Source organism: Ovis aries, chromosome 21 (genome assembly GCF_016772045.2).
Source record: "Ovis aries strain OAR_USU_Benz2616 breed Rambouillet chromosome 21, ARS-UI_Ramb_v3.0, whole genome shotgun sequence".
NCBI lineage: Eukaryota > Metazoa > Chordata > Mammalia > Artiodactyla > Bovidae > Ovis > Ovis aries.
The window spans coordinates 29529062-29551133 of NC_056074.1; the positions used below are offsets into that span (position 1 = coordinate 29529062).

The 22072-nt window shown below is 48.2% G+C and overlaps 1 protein-coding gene across 6 annotated transcripts in view; it reads left to right on the plus strand.

The window, feature by feature from the left end:
- The window catches only part of FLI1 (Fli-1 proto-oncogene, ETS transcription factor), a 139651-nt gene that overhangs the window by 42323 nt on the left and 75256 nt on the right, over nucleotides 1–22072 (plus strand). For 2 of the 6 annotated variants that reach the window (XM_042238109.2, XM_042238111.2), the window contains exon 1: nucleotides 1170–1616. The exons of the other annotated variants lie outside the window; for them this stretch is intronic. In XM_042238109.2, the coding sequence (XP_042094043.1) occupies nucleotides 1443–1616 (174 nt within the window). In that variant the 5' untranslated portion in view covers nucleotides 1170–1442. Of the gene's footprint in view, nucleotides 1–1169; nucleotides 1617–22072 lie in introns of those variants that run through there. 6 annotated transcript variants of the gene reach the window in all.

The window sequence follows — 22072 nt, forward strand, 5'->3', positions numbered from 1 at the left end:
TAGCTGCCACAAATGCCAGTGGATGTGGGAGGGGGGATGGGAAGACTTGAGTGTGAGTAGTTGTTTCTGGGTTCCTTTATTTCTGGCTCTTCTGGTCTGGAGTCTGTGTTCAGCTAAATCCTTCAGTTTGCATATGCAAAGTAACCCCCTAGGTAGGCCTGAATAGCACCCCCTCCTGGGAAACTCAATCAGGGTCTTCCTGTGCCTTCCTCCTCCTCTTTCCCCTTCCAATCCCAGCTTGCACACCACGTGGTATCCACACCCTCTCGTGTCTTCAAGCAGTACCAGGGGGCTGGCCGGTCCCCTTCAGATCATAACCCACGTCTCGGCCCCTCACACTGACCTGTGATCACAGGCAGTCAGGGGCAGGGGGTTCAGACTCACTTCCTCAAATCTATCCTGCGCGCATGCCCCCAGGGGACTGTCCCAAGAGAAGCCTGTAGGGCTGGCAGAGCAAGGTCAAGCCTGAGCCCAGACCTAGCTGTTGCAGTGCCCGATTTATAGAAAGATAGCTTGTCCTCCCTTTGTGTGTTGGCCCTCCTTTTCTTTTCTTTTTCTCTTGCTCTCTTTCTGACTGAGTTGCCTCAGGGCTGGTGGTTTCAAAACTAGCAGCTGCAAACTTATGAAGGAAAAAAAAAAAAAACAAAACAAAACCACAAAAACCCGTCTTGTGAAAACCGTGTGTGCCAGTCTAAAAGCGGCAGGCCGTGCGGGAGGAGAGCCTGCTCACATGTTAGCCGCCAGGGTGTGGGGATCACGACTGGGTCTGCACTGAGGCAGGACTTGCAGCATGTCCTGGGCCCAGGGGAGTAGGGGACAAGGCAGGAGAGGTCTCTGAAGGAGGGTGGACTCCACACAGGCTGGGAGCCTGTCAGGAATGACTACCTGCTTTAGAGGAGCTGTTTGAAACAGTCTGGCTTCCCAGATGCAAATCACACCCGCTGTGACCACCACATCACTGGCATCTTCCTCCCGAAAACCCTAGGTCCGGCCTCTATCCTGGGTCCACTCGGGAGCTGGGAAAGCACCTATACCTGCATCCTGAGTCCTGAGTCCCCTGTCCCCAGCTAATACCCACTCACACTCACCAGTGTGTTCACACCTTTTGGGACACTCTGATTAAGCAGAAAAGCACCTCCCCTAACCCAGCCTCAAACTCTGACTCCGTTGTTAGTTTTAGCCTGCCACTCAAGGTAAGAAGTAGGAAGGACCAGGCAGGAGATCCTCAGATGTTCTCGGAGGAAATTGAGTCCTGGTCTGGCCCAGGTTCGAAAAAAGAAGTCCTCAGAAGTTTCAGGCTGGACAGGAGAGCTCCTTGAGTGACCTTGACAGGCCTGGGCTACTTCTCCTGACCTCCTGCCCAAACTCTATGTGACTATCTCCTTTGACCAGAACACAGAGGATGCTCAGGTCATTTGGCCAGATTGTTGGGAGATCTGTGGATGGCCAGGCAGGCCATTCATAGACCTACAGACAGAGGCCACCCCAAGAGGCACTCGTGGAGCACACCTGCTGCCAAACCCTGTGGGGAAAGACGAAAGAGGGGGACAAGACACAGCTCAGTGCACAAGAGCCCAGTGGACTCCAGCTGTGAAAGCAAGGCAGAGGAATCTAGGGTAAGTGTGTCAGTATTTGAGGAGAAGCAGAGTTGGCGAAGTGATCGGCACTGGGTGGGGTTAATGACAGAAAGCTTCAAGGAGGAAGTAAGTTCTGAGTAGAGGTTGAAGGAGGGGAGGGACAACGGCTGGGCCAGAGGAGGGGGAAGAGGAAGTGTGTTCTGTGGGGGCAGGGGCTGGCCTTTGGGAAGGGTGAGCGTGCTCTCCTGCTGGCCCTGGGAGCTGGGCCACTTAGAGCTGGACCACTTGGTGGTCCCTCTTAGAGTTGATATCATTTGGGTGTATATATATATATATTTTTTTTTTTTTCTTTTTTAGATTTTTTTTTTTTTTTGATGTGGACCTTCTTGAAGTTTGTTGCATTTGTCACAGTATTGCTTGTGCTTTATGTTTTGGTTTTTTGGCCACAAGTCACATGGGATCTTGGTTTCCCAGGTGGCTCAGTGGTGAAGAATCCACCTACCAGTGCAGGAGACTCAGGACATGTGGGTTCAATCCCTGGGCGGGCTATAGGGTTGCAAAGAGTCGGACACAGCTGAGTGACTAAGTACGTATGCACACGTAGAATCTTAGCTCCCCAACCAGGGAATGAACCTGCACCCTCTGCATTTGGAAGGTGAAATCTTAACCACTGGACCACCAGGGAAGTCCCATTTGGTTGTATTCTTAAGGAGGAAGAATAAGATTTATAACAGGCATGCTGTGTAGCGGCAAAGACGTAGACTTGGGAAGAAGCACATTTTAGCATCGGACAGATCTAGGTTCACACCATAGCTCTGCTGCTGATAAGCTGGGGAACCTCCTAAGCTTCACCTTCCTGAACTATAAAATGAGGAAATTGTTTCATAAGGCTATGGCAACAATGAAATGAGATGAAATAACTTACACAAAGTGCTTTGTTCTGTGCTTGGCCAAGAGCAGCTCCTAAATTGATAGTGGTCAGTGGTATATATCTTATAGCCTACAGTTTAGAAAGGCAGCCACCGAAAACTGTTTAAGGTCCCTAGAGTGTCAGGCTTTCAGACTCCTGACGTCGCATCTCAGCAGGTCAGGCCTGTGTCATCCTTTTAGTGGGATGAAGTCAGCCAAGCTTTGAGTGCTGGGTCCACGGCAGTGATTGTGGACAGGGCTGACCCATCAGCTTCGAACATTGACCTGCTGCAGCCAGAGGCCTCGAGGCATGGGTTCAAGTCCCGTCTGATTGAGAAGTAGGCACACCCACCCACCTGCGTGCATGCTCCGTCGCGTCTGACTCTGCGACTCCATGGATTGTAGCCCACCAGGCTCCCCTGTCCATGGAATTTCCCAGACAAGAATACTAGAGTGGATTATCATTTCCTTCTCTAAGGGTGTTCCCGACCCAGGGGTCAAACCCACATCTCCTGCATCTCCTGCATTGGCAGGCAGATTCTTTACCCCTGAGCCACCTTGGAAGCCTTCCTAACTATTTAACAACCAGCTCTCTGATGTATGTAACCTGTTTCCCGGGTATAAACACCGCCACAGTGGCCAACTGCAAGCTGCCAGTGATACTGAACCTGAACCTGGGGCTGGGAAAAGGCACGCGCGGTGAGGTCTCCCCTCGTAACCCTGGACCAGCGTCTGCCGCCTCCCGCGGCTCTGTCCAGACGTGGAGAAGGACGCCCATCCTCTGGGCCAGCCTGGTTTTGCTTCTTGTTTGTTTGTTGAGGGTGAACGTTAAAGGAATAGAGCATCCCTGCCGTCTCCTCCATCCTCCCCGGGTAGAAGTAAAGATTCCCTCCCCAGACCCACTTCCCCTTGGGCCACTTCCATCCTGACTAGCAAGTTCACTTTGCTCACAAGCCGAAACAGGACAAAACAAACTGAGGGCTCTCTCCAGCTCTGCTTTAAGAAAGACCAGCAGGTGCAGCCCCCAGTTCTACCACCCTCGTTCTTGGAGCTGCGGTCCTTCCGAGGTGGAGTGGCCACTCCAGGAGCAGATGAGGCTTTGGGAAGTGGCCGCAGCATCTGCCTTCTCCCTCTGAATTATCCAGCAGCATCCGGCACAGGCTTACGGAGCTGCAGGAGATCTTAGGGATGGTCTGGGTGCCCACGGACTTCCGTGAGGGTCGGACGGGGGCGAGCCCCTCAGATGGGGCAGGTCTGCACCCCCCTCTCTGTTTCTGGCTTGTGCTGATGTGCACACATTTTCCTCAACCATTTCTTCCTCATTCCTGTGGTCCCTGCGGGTGTGAACTCCCTCGGGCAAGCCTTCTCTTCTTTGTGTGTTCCCCACAGGCACCCAGCACAGCGCTGGGCAAACCGCTGGACTAACTGATGAACAGATCTGCTCCTATTTGCAATGAAGGAACTGACAGGAGTGGTGGGAAAAGGAAAAAATCGGGGCACCTCCCCTGGCAAATTCCATCTTTGGATTCCCTCCTTCAGTTACAAAAAATAATATCTTGTTTCTACTCCCTGTTCACCCCGGTGGGCATCACCAACTTCATCTGAATATCAGGTGGGTCTGCACCACCTAGACCATGCTGAAGGATACAGCATGCCATGTAAAACCAACCACAGTCAGTGTGCTCCCTAGCTGGGGAGTGGGCTGAGGAGAAAACCCACGACTCCCCAGACCTCTGTTCCAACCACCAGAGCCTTGCCTTCTGCCTGCGGCTCTCTCATTCCTCGAGGTGGCCCACGCTGGGCTCCATGGCGATGCAGAGCTGCTGGTGCCCGTCTAGGTCTATAAGGAGCTGGCTGGACTCCTGGGGGAATCCTAGTGCGCTAGAGATGGGCCGTGTTGGCGCTTCCTGCAGCAAGCACCTGCCTTCAGCTGGGCCCCTTGCCCTGTGACCCGGTGTGGACGAGGACATAAAGGGTGCCTGACCGGGCTCTGCCCAGAGGCCTTATTAGGCACTGAGTTTAGAAGAAAAGAGGGAGGGGGAGGGATTAATAGAGTGACAGGAAGTGAGCTTATTATATTTATAAACAATGAGCCCATGTTCACATTTCAGGTGTCCTGATTCATCTCGCAGGTGGGAGGGAGGAACTGCTGGCAACCTTTCGCTCGGGGCTCCGGGTTTTGGAACAGGATTTCCTCTGCAAGTTGTCAAAGATCAGATAAAAGTCTTAATCTCAGGCACACACAGCCACAGGCCTTGGGCCCTGCCACCGTGTGCTCGACTTTCAGTAATGAGACTGAACAATGGTTCGGGCTGCGGGACAATTAAAGAGGTGGGAAGAGAAATGGGTGAGGTTGGAGGGATGCGGGGCTTCCCGTGGGAGATGCGGCCCGCTAAGCAGGAACACTGGCTGCGGTCCAAGCAAGGTCTCTTTTACACCCTTGGCCTCCTTGTGCCAAAGAGAAAGTATACAAAAGAGAAACACATCCCTAACCGCCTGTTTTTAAAGGATGGAAATGAGAGGCAGTCACTTCTGCTTCTCAAGCTGGTTTCTTCTGAACTGGCTGGAGAGCACGCCCCAACATTAGCTGGGAGGGCTGGGATGTAAGGACAATTTATAAACCGTTCTCCAGAATGCTTGCACTCAAAGGATGCCCCACCTTTCCCCGCCCCCCCCCCAAATGAATCGTTAACTTCAACATCTCAGAGCAGGCAGAATTAAGATGTTCAGGGGTCCCTTTATGGAGCGGCATGCTGCTCGGGAGCTCCCTGCTCTACTGACCTCCAAGCTATTCTCATCTTCCAACACAGAGTTCATTCATGTTGGCCAAGCCAACTACGTCAGTTTTAGAAATAAGGGGTCATAGAAACATTGATGATCTTGGAATCAGGGTCTGTACTCTGCAGGATTCTTCCTGCTCAGAAGTCCCTTTTTTGATTTTTATTCTCACCACCTCCATTCTGCCTGCCATGTATGTCTTTGGTTGTGTGGGGGCCGTGCTGAATACTTCACCCATCCTCCCTCATCTAATCCTCACCACCTCATGATCCCCATCCTACAGATGAAAACCCATGTCTCAGAAATGTCTCCTAACTTGCCCAGGGTCTGCCAGTGCACACATTAGACCACATTCTCGCAGTATTTCAGTCGCTCCACTGTCCTAAGTGTTTTCCTGGTGGCTCAGCGATTAAGAATTCGCCTGCCAATGCAGGAGGCATGGGTTCGATCCCTGGATCGGGAAGATCCCCTGGAGGAGGATATGGCAACCCACTCCAGTATTCTTGCCTGGAGAATCCCATGGACAGAGGAGCCTGGCAGGCAACAGCCCATGGGATGGCAAAAGAGTCAGATACCACTTAGCAGCTGAGCACGAGCACGCGCACGCACATACATACACATACATCATCCTAGTACTCGTCCGGTATTCATTCAGCAGAGAGAGGAGAGTGGTAAAGGGCAGACCGCCATTACTAAAGCCATGGCCCAATTCAAGAATGTACTAGAAGGCTGATAAATAAGCTAGCCTTCCCAGGAAGCCACTTCCAAAGTGGTAAAGAAGGGCTCTGCTCAGAGGAGAGACCCAGGGTGAGAGGCCTTTCTCCTTCCCTTTGCGAGGACAGGGGTGACTCCCTGAGTCTTGACACCACTGCTGTCCTGTCGACTCTGCCTCTGGTAGGGTTCATGGGGACTAGACCAAGCCTGTGTGATGAATACACCACGAAGCGGGGCGGGTGAGGAGTATGCTTAGTTATTTGCCAGGAGGATGCAGTGGGGAGTGAGGGGAAGTAAAGCCTAATTAGTGAGTTTCAATCTACGGAATCAATGATTTTCCCAGATGGGCTGTATTTAAAGGCTCCTGGAAATCCTGCATTTTTCTACTGCTGGTCCCCATCCTTTCCAAGCCTCGGCTGAATATATCCGGAAATCCCTTGGGAAAGAAAATGCACGAGTCTGTTCACCTTGAAAATGAAGAAACCAAAGAGGCAAAAGGTCCCTCTTCCTTCTCAGGTGGACTGATTAGTTTTACAAGCACCTGGGAGGCCCCGAGGAAAACGCAAATGCCAACTCGTCTCCCAGTGAAAAAGCACATAATAGTCTGTGCAAAACAGCACCTCTGGATAAACACAATGTGGCTGTATATATATATATATATATATACCGTGGTCGTTTCCTGTTGCTCTGCAGCTTGTACAGCGAAGGTGGGGTGAGGCTGCGGCCATAAGCCGCATGGTGACATGTACATTAGCCGTGCCCTCTACTTCCGGTACTGCTGATCGCCCGAGGGGGACCAGCCTGGCACTGCTCAGAGCTGCCCACAGGCAGGGAGCCCCTGAGGTCTGACCTGGGGTGTCTGTCTGTGTCTGTGAGGTGCACTCCCATTCTCCCTGGGTACTCGCTGCCTCTCTGCAGAGAGATATCAGTGCACAAAGCACCGAAGAGCCAGCAGCCAGCATGCATGTCTAACGGTCTGCTTGTGTAACTTCTGTACCACAGAACCAGAGGTCTGGGAAGAAAGGGTGGTAACAGATGAGCGGCCTTTGTTCTGTTAAAGGGGCAGTGTCAGTAAAAAAAAAAAAAAGTCCTTAGTGAGGTTGTATTAAAAATCATTTTGGTGAAACCTAAGGCTCACAGCCCATGTGCTAGAAACCCACAATGCCAGGAATAGCAACCATGATTGGACTCTCAGAGTGGCCTCTCATCTTAGGATTTCAAAATGCTTGAGTAGACATCTCACAGTGTAATTTGGATTTGCAGACCAGACTCCCACTTTACTAAGCAGTGAAATGTAGGCACCAAAAATGCAGAGATTGGCCCCACACCTAGAGCAAGTCAGGAGAAGAGACTGGAGTAAAGTTCACCAGGACTCACTGTTTTCCGTCTGCTAAGCCAGGGATCGCCACCCCATTCCCAGGTGCTGCCCCCCTCCTCTTGTGGGAGGTCCAGGATGGAAACTGGTATTTTTCAAAAGTGTCATTTTTTAAGTTTGGCTTTTTAAAAATTTTCAGGAAATTCTGTTGTGCAGACAGAATCACCATGGGTCTTAATCACTTGGCCTGACATGTTCTACATGAACTGTTAAACTAGAATGCTGTAATTTATCAAGGCAGTAAGCAAATATTGAGTGCATACTGTCTGCGGGCTTGATGCTGTGTCTTGGGTACAGAAGTGAACGGATTAGACCAGTGATTCTGCTTTAAAGAGTTTTCTAGTGGAGGCGACACTAATATCAGTTTTGAACAGATAAAGTTTAGTTTTGCACATGTATTTCTAAATATGGTTTGTGTGATGACGACAGGGTGGAGAGAATAACTCAAGGCTGAATGTAAGTTAGTCTGAGGATTCAAAGCAAGACCCTCTGAAGATAGGATATTTACATGTAAATGACAAAGATGGAAAGAAGGACTGTGCATCCCCAGCCTTTCAACACAAAACCAAAGCCAGTTATGATTCTAAGAAGCAACTAGTTACCATAAAAAGAAGAAAAAAGGTGGGGCAGGGGTGTGGATTGCTGTCTTGAGCTTAAGACCATTAGTCTTTATTGAGGGAAGCATGGCTTCTCCTCCCAGTGGTGGAGGTGGTTTATGGCAGGACAAAAGGGAAAAAATGAAACGAAGGGACATAGGGTCCACTGGTGACTCATGATGAAGGTTCTCTTAGGGCACTGATTGCTTCCAGAGTGAGTCTGGGGGATGTTCACAGGTGCTTTATGCAAACAAGAATCTGGTCAAATTAGTGTGGGAAGCACTGGCTTATGCACAATCCAGAGGCCCATGTCTCAGGACTTATCAGATAACCTTACACATGCTGACAGAGATCATGAATCTCTAAGGGGAGGAGAGGGCTGATATGGTCTGCCATGTTTTCCAAAAATATGTCATGGTGGCACGGTTTTTCCATGAGCACCTAACCAGGTTCTGAAATGTGATTCTGCCTAAGACCCTCTTGGGGAGAATAACAGATGGTGAAGCCAAGAATCAGGTTCTCTCCATCTAGAATGGTCTTCGCTAGCTTCCTTTTTAACCAACACCTCAAGAGATTTTGAGGCAGCAAATCCAGGAACCATACTTCAAGAAAAACTAATAGGACTAGAATTCCATGGAGCAGCTCCATATCTTTGCTCATTTCCTTGACTGGCCTACCTGGCTCTCCTGTGTTCTTTTAAACCTTAGGTTCATGCTGAGTGGACACAGCTAAGTTATTGGGCCAGGATGGACTTTTTACAAAATCATTTATTTATTTATTTGGCTGTGCCGAATCTTAGTTGAGGCCTGTGGGCTCTAGTTCCCCAACCAGGGATCAAATGCAGGCTCCCTGAATTGGGAGTATGGGGTCTTAGCCACTGGACCACCAGGGAAGTCCCAGCATAGACTTTTTGAAAGTAATAATAATAATAAATAAAATGAGTCACAGACAGCAAATTCACCCTTGGTCTAGAATCTGCTGGGTGTCCCGTGTGGGGTTACAAAGGCCACCTTGGTCATTTGGACTCAAGTTGGCAGGAGCATCATGTGTGGTATGAGATGCTGTGCGTCAAAAATTCCTGAAGCTGTGCAAATACTGGGTCCATCAGAAGTTTTTTTCTGCAGCATATACGCACCTGCCTTTGTCTGATTAGTGCCATCTCTTTAGCTACCTCCCTTGCTTTCCAGGGAACACAGGTACTCAGAAAGACCCTTCTGGATGCATTCATATGCACAGAAGTTTGTGTCTTTTATTCCTCTCCCTTCTGTCCTGGCCACCAGAAGGAAACAGGCTGAAGAAGTGGGCTCTTTGCAAAGGGTGTGGAATCCCCTGGCCCCTTCTATCTGGGTTGCATTCAGCATCCAGAGGAGGGGGGGACCAAGCATGTGATCAGACAAGGCTTGTTGCTAAGAGGCAAGGTTCAGATTACTCACCTGGGCCCCAGTAACTCCCCACCCCCACCCACCAGAGCTCCAAGTACTCCACAGCTGCAGACAGAAAACACGTTCGGTGTTACACTCCGAAAGCATTCCAAAGACCAATGTGCCAGTGATCTGAGTCGGTTAAAAGAGAGCCTGGAGATGGGAAGAGGAGATGCAGAAAGAAACATGTGAGAAAAATTGGGTTTTCCTGCACATTCAACAGCCCTGCCTTGTCCTTCTCAGAGCAAACAGCCAAAAAAATTTAGAGAAATCTGTACTTGTGTGTGGTTTCTCAGGTTGGTGCAGTGGTAAAGAATCCGCCTGCCAATACAGGAGACTCAGGTTGGGAAGATCCCCGGAGGAGAGAAGGGCAACCCACTGCAGTATTCTTGCCTGGAGAATCCCATGGAGAGAGGAGCCTGGCAGGCTGCAGTCCATGGGGTCACAAAGAGTCAGACACGACTGAGCACACACACACACACACACACACACACATAAAACTTTTGTGCAAGGCAGGTCTAAAGATGAGTTTTGTGTGAGAACACAGACACAGAACCAGGTTAAAAGTTGAGGATGGTTGTGACTGAAACCACGGTGAGAGAAGTACCTTTCCTTCAAGATGACTGCATACTGACTGCTTTTCTTTCTGACCCACGCATTCTGCATCTTGGCGTGTTTTGCTTGGTTTGCACTAATCCTTTGGCTGGTGGTCATTTGTTCTTGGTGGCCAGTTTCGCTTCCTGGTTTTGCAAAAATGGCAGTGTGGCCGGTCGCTTGGGCACACTGTATCAGTGCAGGAAGTGTGCAGTTTTAAAATGTCAAAGCCAGCAGCCTCCTGTCCCGTGCCTGCCATCAATCAGCAAGGTCTGAGCCTTCCTGTATCTCCCTTTCTTCATCAACAAAATGGGGAGGGGGGTGATAATACTACCTACCTGTTCAGTTTATTCTGGTGATTAAACAAGGTTATAGGTGTGGGAAGCTTCCCAGGTGGCTCAGTGGTAAAGAATCCACCTGCCAGTGTAGGAGACGCAGGTTGGATCCCTGGGTCAGGAAGATTCCCCTGGAGCAGGAAATGGCAACCCTCTCTAGTATTATTTCCTGGGAAATCCAATGGACAGAGGAGCCAGGTAGGCTACAGTCCATGGGGTCATAAAGAGTCAGACACAACTTAGGGACTGCTGCTGCTGCTAAGTCGCTTCAGTCATGTCCGACTCTGTGCGACCCCATAGACAGCAGCCCAACAGGCTCCCCCGTCCCTGGGATTCTCCAGGCAAGAACACTGGAGTGGGTTGCCATTTCCTTCTCCAATGCATGAAAGTGGAAAGTGAAAGGGAAGTCGCTCAGTCGTGTCCGACTAGTAGCGACCCCATGGACTGCAGCCTACCAGGCTCCTCTGTCCATGGGATTTTCCAGGCAAGAGTACTGGAGTAGGGTGCCATTGCCTTCTCTGAACTTAGGGACTAAACAACAATAGATAGGTATGGGGAGGCTTCTATTAAGATAAATGCCTTACACTATAAAGTTGTCTAAAAGTTCAGTTATTATTATTGCTACAATAACAGCATGGAGGGGAATCAGTCTAGCACATGTATCATCAGCCATTTCCCCTAAAAAGCAAGAGAGGAGTAGAGACTGAGCTGAGTATAGGGATTTAAACCAGCTCAGGACTCTGTTCCGGCCCCCTCACTCTTTGCCTGGAATTCCTGTATCACTACTGAAAGGTAATCGTGGTTATCATTTGTACTGAAAGATTTAAGATGAACTTATCACGTCTAAGATTTGAAGAAATCCAAGAAAAGCATGTGCTTCCTAAGATATCACTTGGTTTTAATTTTATGGAGCTACCTTCAATTTAGGAGAATTTTGTGACTGTGCAGTTGGTGTAAATTCCATAGAGATCCATTTGATGACCCAAAAATGATCATAGTAATTATGAGTATTATTAAATATCTAGATAAGAGAGGCAAATATAAGGTGTCCTTGTGACATCCATGTGATTGTCACTTTCTAGGTAGCTAGATGGGCTTCCCTGGTATCTCAGTGGTAAAGAATCCACCTGCCAATGCAGGAGACACAGGCTTGACCCCTTCGTGGGCAAGATCCCCTGTAGGAGGGCATGACAACCCACTCCAGTATTCTTGCCTGGAGAATCCCCATGGACAGAGGAGCCTGGTGGGCTACAGTCAGTGGGGTCACAAAGAGTCAGACACAACTGAAGTGACTTAGCACAGAACACACGGGTAGCTAGATGAACCAGGAGACTGTATTTGGCTATGGTTGGAGAATTAACTGTGAAATGCTAATGAATTTCATAGGCCTTTCTGAGTCTTCTCCTCCCTTATATGCTAGGTCCTGTTGTAAATTCATATGATTCCCACAAACAGAAAATAATATTGAGAATTTTTTTTTTTACATTTTCCTTTAAGGATCTATGTGCTGGTCTGAGAAATTGTTTAATCCCACTTTAAAGGGAGGACCTTGGGAGGAATAAGACAAAGACCAGTTGAAAGAAGCAGCTAGAATTAGGGACTGGTTGATCCTGAAGATTCCTGATGCTAAAATCTCCATTTGGTATCAGAGGCCAAATGTCAGTTCCTCACACATCTCCAAGGAAGCCTGGAGTCTCTGCTTACGCATTGAGACTGCATTAAGACTGAAACTTTTCTCCTTCAATCCTTCACCCAACCCCACTAAACAGGAAATGCAAACCACTTGAGCTGAACAAGCAACCGCCCCCCCCCCCGGGCCCCACCCCCACCCCACCCAGCATAAGTACTTTGTTCTCTGCTTTCCATTCATTTTGATGAGCTATGTACATTCATTTCATAGATGCAGGGTAATCAGTTAGAAGTTGTTAGAAAAAAGAAGACCAGGTCATAATTCTTACCCTCCGATACCTTACTTTCGGGAAACTTCCAACCAAAGAGGTCCTGTGAATTGATAAGCTACAGCTTTTGATGGTGATATTAGTAGCTCTTGATATTTAGAAATTCTTGGGGCACGTACTTGTAACAGGCACATCACATTTAAAGTTCTGATCGTTGACTTGATGCCCTAAATTGGTTTGTCACTTGATCGACTTTGGAGAAGCAAGAACCTGGAGTGGCTTCTTGAGACACATCCATTTCAGACACTCCCCAAACATGCCAGGTCCAGATAAAAATCTCCTCTGAAGCTACCTCATCTAAAACCAGAAGCCTATGGCTAATCGTCCACCAGTAAACTGTTTACTGATTTTCTGGGACAAATGTTCAGCAAACACTGTATGATCAAAAGACAGCTAGAAAGAATGTTTTGCTTTTTTAAAAAATTCTAGAAGAGATAGATGATTGCCTATGTGCGTTCTTTCTTCTGTAATACTATTTGCATACATTAAATATTTATAGCTTAATTTTTAGTAGTTTTCCAAATGCATTATAATTTGTGGGTATCTTGAGTGTGTGCAGGTGTGTGGTGGGGGGGGGGGTGCGGTGGACAGTGAAAAAGACAAGGGCTTCTTCTTGTTGAGGGTAGAACCTGACTCAGCACCCCAGACCAGTTCAGCCCAGTCTGAGTTCCAAAGGATGATATTAACCCAGTGAGTCCCTTTCCAAACCCCAAACAAACATATTCTAACGGACCCATCAGTGTAAAGAGCATGGGCATCTGCACTCTAGATACACACTTAAACCATTAAATAGATGAGGACTTCTGAAAACCCTTAACTGAATTTGTTGAATCTAGCCAGTTTCTTAATGATGATGGTGTGGGCTCTCGGTGGGAGCAGGCTCTAGAGACAGAGAGAAGGAAAGAGCCCAGGGCCAGCACAGCTCTGTCCCTGCATCTGTAGAGGGAGGGGACCCTCTGATCACCTCCCAGCATTATCCTCAGGTCTGTCTGAACTGGGGCTTCCCCGGTGGCTCAGTGGTAAAGAATCTGCCTGAAATGTAGAAGCCATAGGAGACGCAGGTTCAATTCCTGGGTCAGGAGGATCCCTTGAAGCAGGGCATGGCAACCCACTCTAGTATTCTTGCCTGGAGAATCCCATGGACAGAGGAGCCTGGTGGGCTACAGTCAGTGGGGTTGCAAAGAGTCACACAAGACTGAAGCAACTTAGCACATGTGCACATGTCTTAACTTGGAGCTGAAAAACCAGACTATGAAGCACAAAGTCAAGTATTCATGACTGAGATTGGTAGGATAGACAACCTGGGCATATCTTGCATTTCTCCAGACTCCCACTATGCCGGCTCACTGGCCTTCTGCACTGGGCTTCTTCCAGGGTCAGTCAAGTTAAACTTGACTCAGTCCTAAATGGGAATCTCATCCAGCACTCCGTCTCCAAACCATGAAGTCAACCATGAACAAGATCTTCCTTTTTTTACCCTTCTTTTCAATTTGATTTTTAGTCAAATAAATAATACAAATACATTATTGGAAAAAAAAAAACAAGTCAAATAGAGGTAAAGTCAGAACCCCCTGACTCTGAGGTGAGACCACACCCCGTCTCACTTCCCATCCTAGAAGTGGCCGTGGAGGGTTTATTGAGAGCATAAGGTAGATTGTGTGAATGATGCATCGCTTTTGCCCCCGCAGGAAACTTTCTTTTTGGCTGAGTTCCAGTTACTTTTGCTGTGATGTGACTTGTGAGGCTTTTGTGGAGAGTTTACTTTCTATCCAAATGCAGATGGTCCGTATTGTATGTCTAATACTGAAGCCTTGGGAGTCAGGTGCAGAACTGCTTAATTGAAGTTTGCGTGGAAATAACTTATTATCTTTATGGAAGTAAATAGCCATCCGTCGTTCCTTAAGTGAAAGACGTCAGCACCCTAGAACTTGGGAGCTGGGATGGGTGGCAAAGTTCTACCATTGTGCTTCCCATCTTAGTCCTAGTAAGTCATGTCAGTATTTTACCCTAGTGTTGTCATTGTGGTTGTATAATTCTGTAAAAAAAAAAAAACAAAAACAAAAACTTTTAATTTTGTATTGCAGCATAGCCAATTAACAGTGTTATGATAGTTTCAGGTCAACAGCAAAGGGACTCAGCCAAACATGCATGTATCCATTCTCCACCAAACCCCTCTCCCATCCAGGCTGCCACATAACATTGAGCAGAGTTCTCTGAAATACAGTAGGTCCTTGTTGGTTATCCATTTCAAACATAGCAGTGTGTCCATGTGTACCCCAAACTCCCTAACAATCCCTCCCCCCCCCACATCCCTCCCACCAGAAACCACAAGTCCGTTTCTCTGAGTCTGTGAGTCTCTTTCTGTTTTGTAAGTAAGTTCAACTGTATCACGTGGTTGTACAATTTTTAAGAGAATGTACTTATGAAGAAGCAAACATGCTCCATGCTACCCTCACTAGCCTCTACCCTCCTGCATTAGGTACCATCTTGACCCACTCCTTCATTTTATGAAAGGAGTTGTGGAAAATCAGAGGAGTGGTCTTTGCCTAAGACCACCATAGCTGATCACTGATAGAGCAGAGGCCAGAGTTCTGGATCCCCTTTTCCAGGGTTCCTTCTACTCTCCCCACATCTTCCATGTGGGCTTCTTGCTAACATCCGATACTAAAAAATCAGCCACTACCAATACATGGAAATCTAAGATGGCCCTACTTTTTTGCGTTACTCAAGTGCTGCAAAGCTCAGAGTTCCCCTCTACCCTGGTTCATCCACTGCTACCCAAGCTTTCCAAATCCTTCCAGATGCTATGCCCAGGCACAAGGCCATTCTAATTTCTGAACATCTTCTAGCCACTGAGCCACTGCATGGAATGGAATGACCAGAAGCCAGCTTGATAGCCAAAGAAAGCCTGGGGTTTTCCCCCTGCCACTACACCTTAAGTTGTGTGGCATTGAACAAACCACACAATCCAGCGCAGGCCCACTTTACACACAAACTCTCTGCCCTGCCTTAGAGGGCTGTCACGAGGGCCAGATAACACAGCGCCTGTAAAAGCGCTTTGGAAAAGAAAATGCTGCAGATAGATTGTCATTATTATCAACGTTTGACTCATCCTCTTATATCCAGGACTGAAAATATTTCTTCCATTGATGTCAGAACAAAACACGTTGAGCAAAGCCAAGCCCCAGGGCTGCCTTTCTGCTCTGGAGTCCCCTGTGTTACAGTATCTATGTTGGGCTTTCCAGTGAGTAGACTGAAACCAAACAAAACAAAAAAGAAGAAGAAAAAGCAGCAGCAAATACTGCTGGGTTTTGCATTTTCCCTTCTGTTTTCTGATTAGCGTCTCTATGGCCTGTGAGCGCAGAGAGAACCTCAAAAGATTGTGTTCGCTGTGGATAAGCACCCAACCCGATGTTTATCAGCACTTATCTCTTGCAAACTCACTCTCTGGAGGCTTCAAAGCAGTGGGGAGATCTCTCAGCCTTGTTTGAGGGAAGGCAAGCTCCTGCAGGGCTTGGGCTGCAGGTGTGGCTCCACAGCCCTAGCTCCATCCTTGGAACACGGCTCTCTTGTTCCTCCTAGTGCAGAAGAAGGAAGCAGGAGGTTTACCCAGTGTTTGAGGATGGGTAGTGGGGTAGAGGGAGCTTCGTATAAAAGGGAATATTTTTAAACAAGCTCTGAAAGGCTGAAAAAATAGGTAAAGCTGGGGAGGGGAAGGCAGGCTACCTCCACATACCGACACCCCCCACTCCCGCAACTCCACCTCACCCCCACCCGCCCTAGCCCTTAATCTGCCAAACAACCCATCACACCTTCAAAAGGTGTTTTAACTCCCTTCATCTGCTCCCAGCTCACCATCCCCTACCTCCTTGGCTGTGCCCACTACTCTCAAGGCAGAGCTGTGGTCAGCTGAGGGGGACCCTGGGAGGGAAGGAGGGGGAGAAGGGGAAAGGGAAGGCAGCATTTTATTAGGCTGTTGAATTTGATTTATTAGAGGGGAAAAATCCTTCGCTTGCCTGCCACACAGGTTATTCTCAAAGTGAAAACTCTATTTTACTTTGAAAAAAAAAAAATTGGTGAAAGTGCCTCCAGTTATGAATGGAGCTCTTTGTTACCTTCCAGATCGACAAGACAGACTGTTTGGTTCATGTCTGTGAGCCGGCAGAGAAGTGCGGGGGCCTGGGAGGCAGATGTGGCCTTAATTGCATGGAAATATTAGAAGATCGTTAAGCCATTTTGACAGGATTTCCCTCCTGCTGCAGGAGCAAGGGGCCATGTCTGAGCTGCATCAGGTCTGGCCCGATCCTCTGGCTGCTACGCCTCGTCCCCACATGTGAGGGACACATGGGTTTTGAGTCACTTGCCCTGATGTTACAGGGAAGTAGAGGTGTCCTTGCTATCAATGTCTGTGCTCCAGGAGTGCAGAGAGTAACCTCCCAAGAAACTCTCTGACCTGGAGTGGGAAGAGCAGCTGGGTAGTGAAATAAAAGTCAAGAAAGTGCATATGCATACAGGGAGGGCATGATCGGAGGCCTCTATCTGAAAGGTGTGCTCAGAAAGCTCTCGACGGACCGACCCACAGAGGTCCCGAAAGACTAAATCTGTGATCATATCAAATTGTTGTTTTTCAGTCCCTAAGTTGTGTCTGACTCTGTGACCCCAGGGACTGCAGCACGCCGGGTTTCCCTGTCCTTCACCGTCTCCTGGAGTTTGCTCAGATTCATGTCTGTTGAGTCAGTGATGCCATCCACCCATCTCATCCTCTGTCACCCCCTTCTTCTGCCCTCAATCTTTCCCAGCGTCAGGGTCTTTTCCAATACTGGTGTCTAAAGACAATATCTTCCCTATCTTTTTCACTTGGAGCCTACGCTTGATGCTTACAGGAGCGCTGGCTCACTGGGCTTCCCGAAGTTAAGTCCAAAAATCCTTGAACTTTGTTGGGTTGTCAAAGACCAAGACCCATGAATGTGGTCAACCTGGTTTCCTGACTGAGGCCCCGTTGTGCTTTCACTCCCCGCTCTTCCCCTTCTCATCTTAGTTTTCTGTGCGCTTTGCTGTTGTTTAGTTGCTAAGTCATGTCTGTCCGACTCTTTCGTGACCCCATAGATTGTAGTCTACCAGGCCCCTCTGTCCGTGGGATTTCCCAGGCAAAAATACTGGAGTGGGTTGCCATTTCCTGTTCTAGGGGATCTTCTGACCCAGGGATTGAACCCACATGGCTTGCACGGCAGGCAGATTCTTTACCACTGAACCACCAGGGAAGTCCTCTGTGTGCTTAGGGAATGCATTTTTTAAAAGAACATTTATCTAAATTAAAAATACTTGAGAGGGTTAAACTGCTTAGAGGGATGAGGAATCCCCTCTCAAACTGTAGTTGAGAGATCTCTTTGGATTACAAGAGTGAATATTTTAGATCAAATCTTGCTCAATGAGCTCAGAACATCAGGTGTTAACAGTTGGGGACCTGGGGTGAATCCACGCTGTAGGTGTCCTAATGGTCAGGCCACCTCTTAAAGTTTGGGTGGTGGATGGTGGCTTAGCTGATGTAGGGCCACAGCCTGGGAGGGATGGGGACAAGGTGGCCAGAGAGGAGGAGTGGTTTCAGGGAGGAAGAGAAGGTGTGGCTACAGAGATCCTGTTTTCATGCAAATGTTGATTTTGTGGGAAGAGGCACTCCCAGGCAAAGCTGGCACCCAGAGTCCCAGGCTGCACCCATCAGAGCTGCTAAGCTCTCCTAAGGGCTGAGCATTTGAGAAGCATCTGTGAAATGTCTTGGGGCCAAGGGTACGCAGTGTGAAGCTCTGGCTTAAAGCACAGTCACCCGCCCATGGGACTTGGGCTCCGGAGCTGAGCAACCTGCCATGATACCTGGCATCTCCTTGCTGATCTCCCCATCATGCTTCCAGAGTGCTCAAAACCTCAGTGTTGTTTGAGGACCCTGCTGTGAGAGCTACCACCTTCTACTAAAGGGAGGCAGTATCCTTCCAAATCCTTAAGCCCCCAGGGGTGGGGGTGCCGCATCTGTACCCCCTTCTCCCTGCAGCATGCTCTTTAGACACAAGATGAATTATTTTCGGGAGGTCCTCGCTGGCTATTTGTGACCAGGAAAGTCCCTGCTATACATTTGTTGACAGGCAATGAAGTGTTAACGCCCTCCCCTCACCACATTCCTGCTCAGTTCACTGCTCTCCCCTCCCCTGAAATCCCCCTGCCTCCGCAGTGGCCATCTCTCTGCTTCATGCACTGCCACCTTCTCAGGAGGCACTCCTCTGCCGTTCTAGTACTTTCTTGGGGATGATACACCGGGGTGTCTGGGAAAGCCATTGGCTCGGATTGTTGTATGAAAGGCCGTGTTTTACACCTTCCAGACTTCTTTTGCAGACTTTGTTCCTTTTTAATTCAATCCTCACAACATACCGTAATTCCTACCTATTTAATTCAGGATTTCCTCCCTCCTCTCTCCTACCACCAACTGCCCCGCCCGCGCCAGTGATTTCCACAGCAGACTTGGAGAGGCTGCTTGCTTGTCAGAGGACTCTCTGCTCACAGAATCGCCTGCAAATATTTACTTCACCTGCAGAGACACACCAGATCAGTGGGGGAAAGTTTATACCAATCTCCTAATTCCACCGTAATCAGCAAGTGCTGTTAAAACTCTCTGTTGCCATTTTCCACGGACACATTCTCAACTTCTATCAGTGCCTAGTATAAGGCATGTTTCCAGTCAATATTTGTCAAATGAATGAACGCCTCAATGAAAGAATGCTTTTTATGACAAATATGTTGCATGATCCCATAATGAGACAGGACATGTTCAAGAAATATCCAAACTGACCGTCACATGGTTTGAGCGGCATATAGTCCAGCCACCCAGCACGCGTGTCTAGAACCTGTGCTGGTCAATATAGTAACCACTAGCCAATGTGGCTATGTACATTTAAATTAACTAAAATGAACTAAAATTTTAAAAGTCAGTTCCTCAGTCACACAGGCCACATTTCCAAAGTTTGTAGCCACTCAGGGCTAGTGGCTTCTGCATTGCACAGTGTAGATTGGAGAATGGTTTCCTGTAGCAGAAAGTTTTCCTGGACAGTGCTGGTCTGAAGGACCAAATTCAAGAGTTCAGTTTCTTTGTACATTGAAGGATCATAGGTTTTATATAAATGCTCTTTGTTTGTTAATTCTTCTTTTTTTAGTATTTTATTAACACTTTATTTTGGCTGTTCTGCGTCTTCGTTGTGGTGTGTGGGCTTTTCTTGTTGAGGAGTGTCGGCCCTAGAGGACATGGGCTCAGCAGTTGTGATGTGCAGGTTGCCCCATGGCCTGTGGGATCTTACTTCCCGGACCAGGGATCGAACTTATGTTCTTTGCATTGGAAGATGGGTTCTTAACCACTGGACCACCAAGGAAGTCCCTGTATCTTAATTCTGAGTTTAGCACAAGACTGAGGTTGAAGTGTATACGTATACCTATTGCTCCTTTCCACAATCTTTAACCCTTTTTAGAAAGTCCTTCAGGACATTGTCTCATGTTTTATGTGGTCTGTTCATAAAATTCCCTTTTTCAGTTTATAAGAATATTCATCTAACAAAGGAAATGCTGTAAATATTTGTAATAACATTGTTTAAAACCAGGCCAAAAAAAGGGGAAAAAACAATTGGGGGAACAAGTTGACATAAAAGTGGTTATATATATATATATATATATATATATATATATATAAAAGGAAAAATGCACTCAGGTTAGAAGACCTGAAACCTTTGTTGGTTCAGGATTAGAAGGAGCAGGGTGACCACAGGTTCCAAGAAGGGCAAAGTTGACATCATTGGCTTTAGCCTTTTTTAAGAATCACCGAGCCCCACAGAACGTGGGACACCCCATTGGTGCAGAAACCCAAGTTGAAGTCACAGCACCGGAACTGACAGCTGTCGACAGTGGATCCTGGAGTGAAGGGACCCAAGCAGGGAGAGGAGCCGAGAGGCTTTTTGATGAGGTTTGGACACGTCCTCATGGCTTCACCACCTTGGAGGGTGGTTTCCTGTTTCCCATAAGGTTTTGGAACGTCAAGGATTAAGCTTCATAGCCATCATGACTCCTGTCCTTGGGACAGACAGAGAGGCCTGGCTCCTACAGGGTAAGGCTGGTCCCTCCTGAAGCTTCCAAGAATTGAACACTAAGTACCTTTTATAGAGAGAGTAACCAAATCAGTCCCAAGGCCCTAGGAACTGTCAGGGGGCTTCAGCTGGGGTTTCTGCTCAACCAGCTTTACTGAGAGTGACAAAGGAAATACCGCCATGTAACCCCACGGAGATGTTTTCATTGGAAGCCCTTGGCAGGACTTGTTCACAAAATATCTGCTTTTCCTATAGATGGACGCCGAAAGACAGGAGACCTGGTGCCAGAATGCCTAGGCTTGGCACTCAAGTCACACGAGGATGAAGGCCAACCCAGTGGGCGAAGGCTTTGAGGGTGGCTGCCAGCCGAGAGGCCAGCTGTGTACCGGAGACAGAGTCTGAGCTCCGAGAGGGGCGATGCTTGGCTTCTTGTGTGGGGAGCAGGCTGTCCTCAGATCCCCTCACCTCATCTCGGAGGGGAGGGTGGGAATGATGAGCAGTGGGTCCATGGAGCTGAGGCACACACTGCCATCTCTGAGTGCAGGGGGGGGCGGCCCACAGTGCATCAGCCAAGCCGCGATAATTTTGAGAGTGAAAGGGGGCATTATTAAGCATTTTCTGGAACAAAAGGTATCAACTGGGACAGTCCCAGACAAACAGGGCAGTCGGATCTGTCTGCTAATCGATGACAGGCATCTTGCTCCTACCTAGTTCAGTCTTCTGTGTTTTAATGAAGATACAGCTCCATAGTAAAGAATTTGCCTGCCAATGCAGGAGACCCAGGTTCAATCACTGGGTTGGGAAGATCCCCTGGGGAAGGGAATGACCACCCACTCCAGTATCTTTGCCTGGGAAATCCCATGGACAGAGGAGCCTGGCAGGCTGCAGTCCGTGGGGGTCACAGAAGAGTAGGATATGACTTAGCGACTAAAGACCAAACAAAAGAAACAGGCCTAGAGAAATGAAGTGCTTTTCCTATCTTAGAACCTGTGAATTAGAATAAGAAGGTTAAGCTTGGGGAGTGCTTATAATGTGCCAGGCATGAGTTAGAATGTCCTGTCATCGTCTATCCCACCAAAAAGGAAACTGTGGCAGAGAGAGATGGAAGAATTTGCCTAAGTCACAGGACTGACAATCCTAAAGGAAATCAACCCTGAATATTCACTGGAAGGACTGAAGCTGAAACTCCAGTACTTTGACCACCTGAGGTGAAGAGCTGACTCATTGGAAAAGATGCTGATGCTGGGAAAAACTGAGGGCAGGAGGAGGGGGCAACAGAGGATGAAATGGTTGGATGGCATCACTGACTCAATGGACATGAATTTGAGCCAACTCTGGGAAATAGTGAGCTTCCCTGGTGCCTCAGTTGGTACATAATCTGCCTGCAATGCGGGAAACCTGGGTTTGATTTCTGGGTTGGGAAGATCCCCTGGAGAAGGAAATAGGTACCCACTCCAGTATTCTGGCCTGGAGAATTTCATGGACAGAGGAGCCTGGCAGGCTACAATCCATGGGGTTGCAAAGAGTTGGACACGATTGAGCCTCTTTCACTTTCTTTCTGGGAAATAGTGGAGGACAGAGCCTGGCTTGCGGCAGTCCATGGGGTCACAAAGAGTCAGGCACGACTTGGTGACTGAATAACAGCGTCACAGGACTGACAAGTGATGTCAGAAGCTGAACCTCAAAGGGGACAGCATGGTT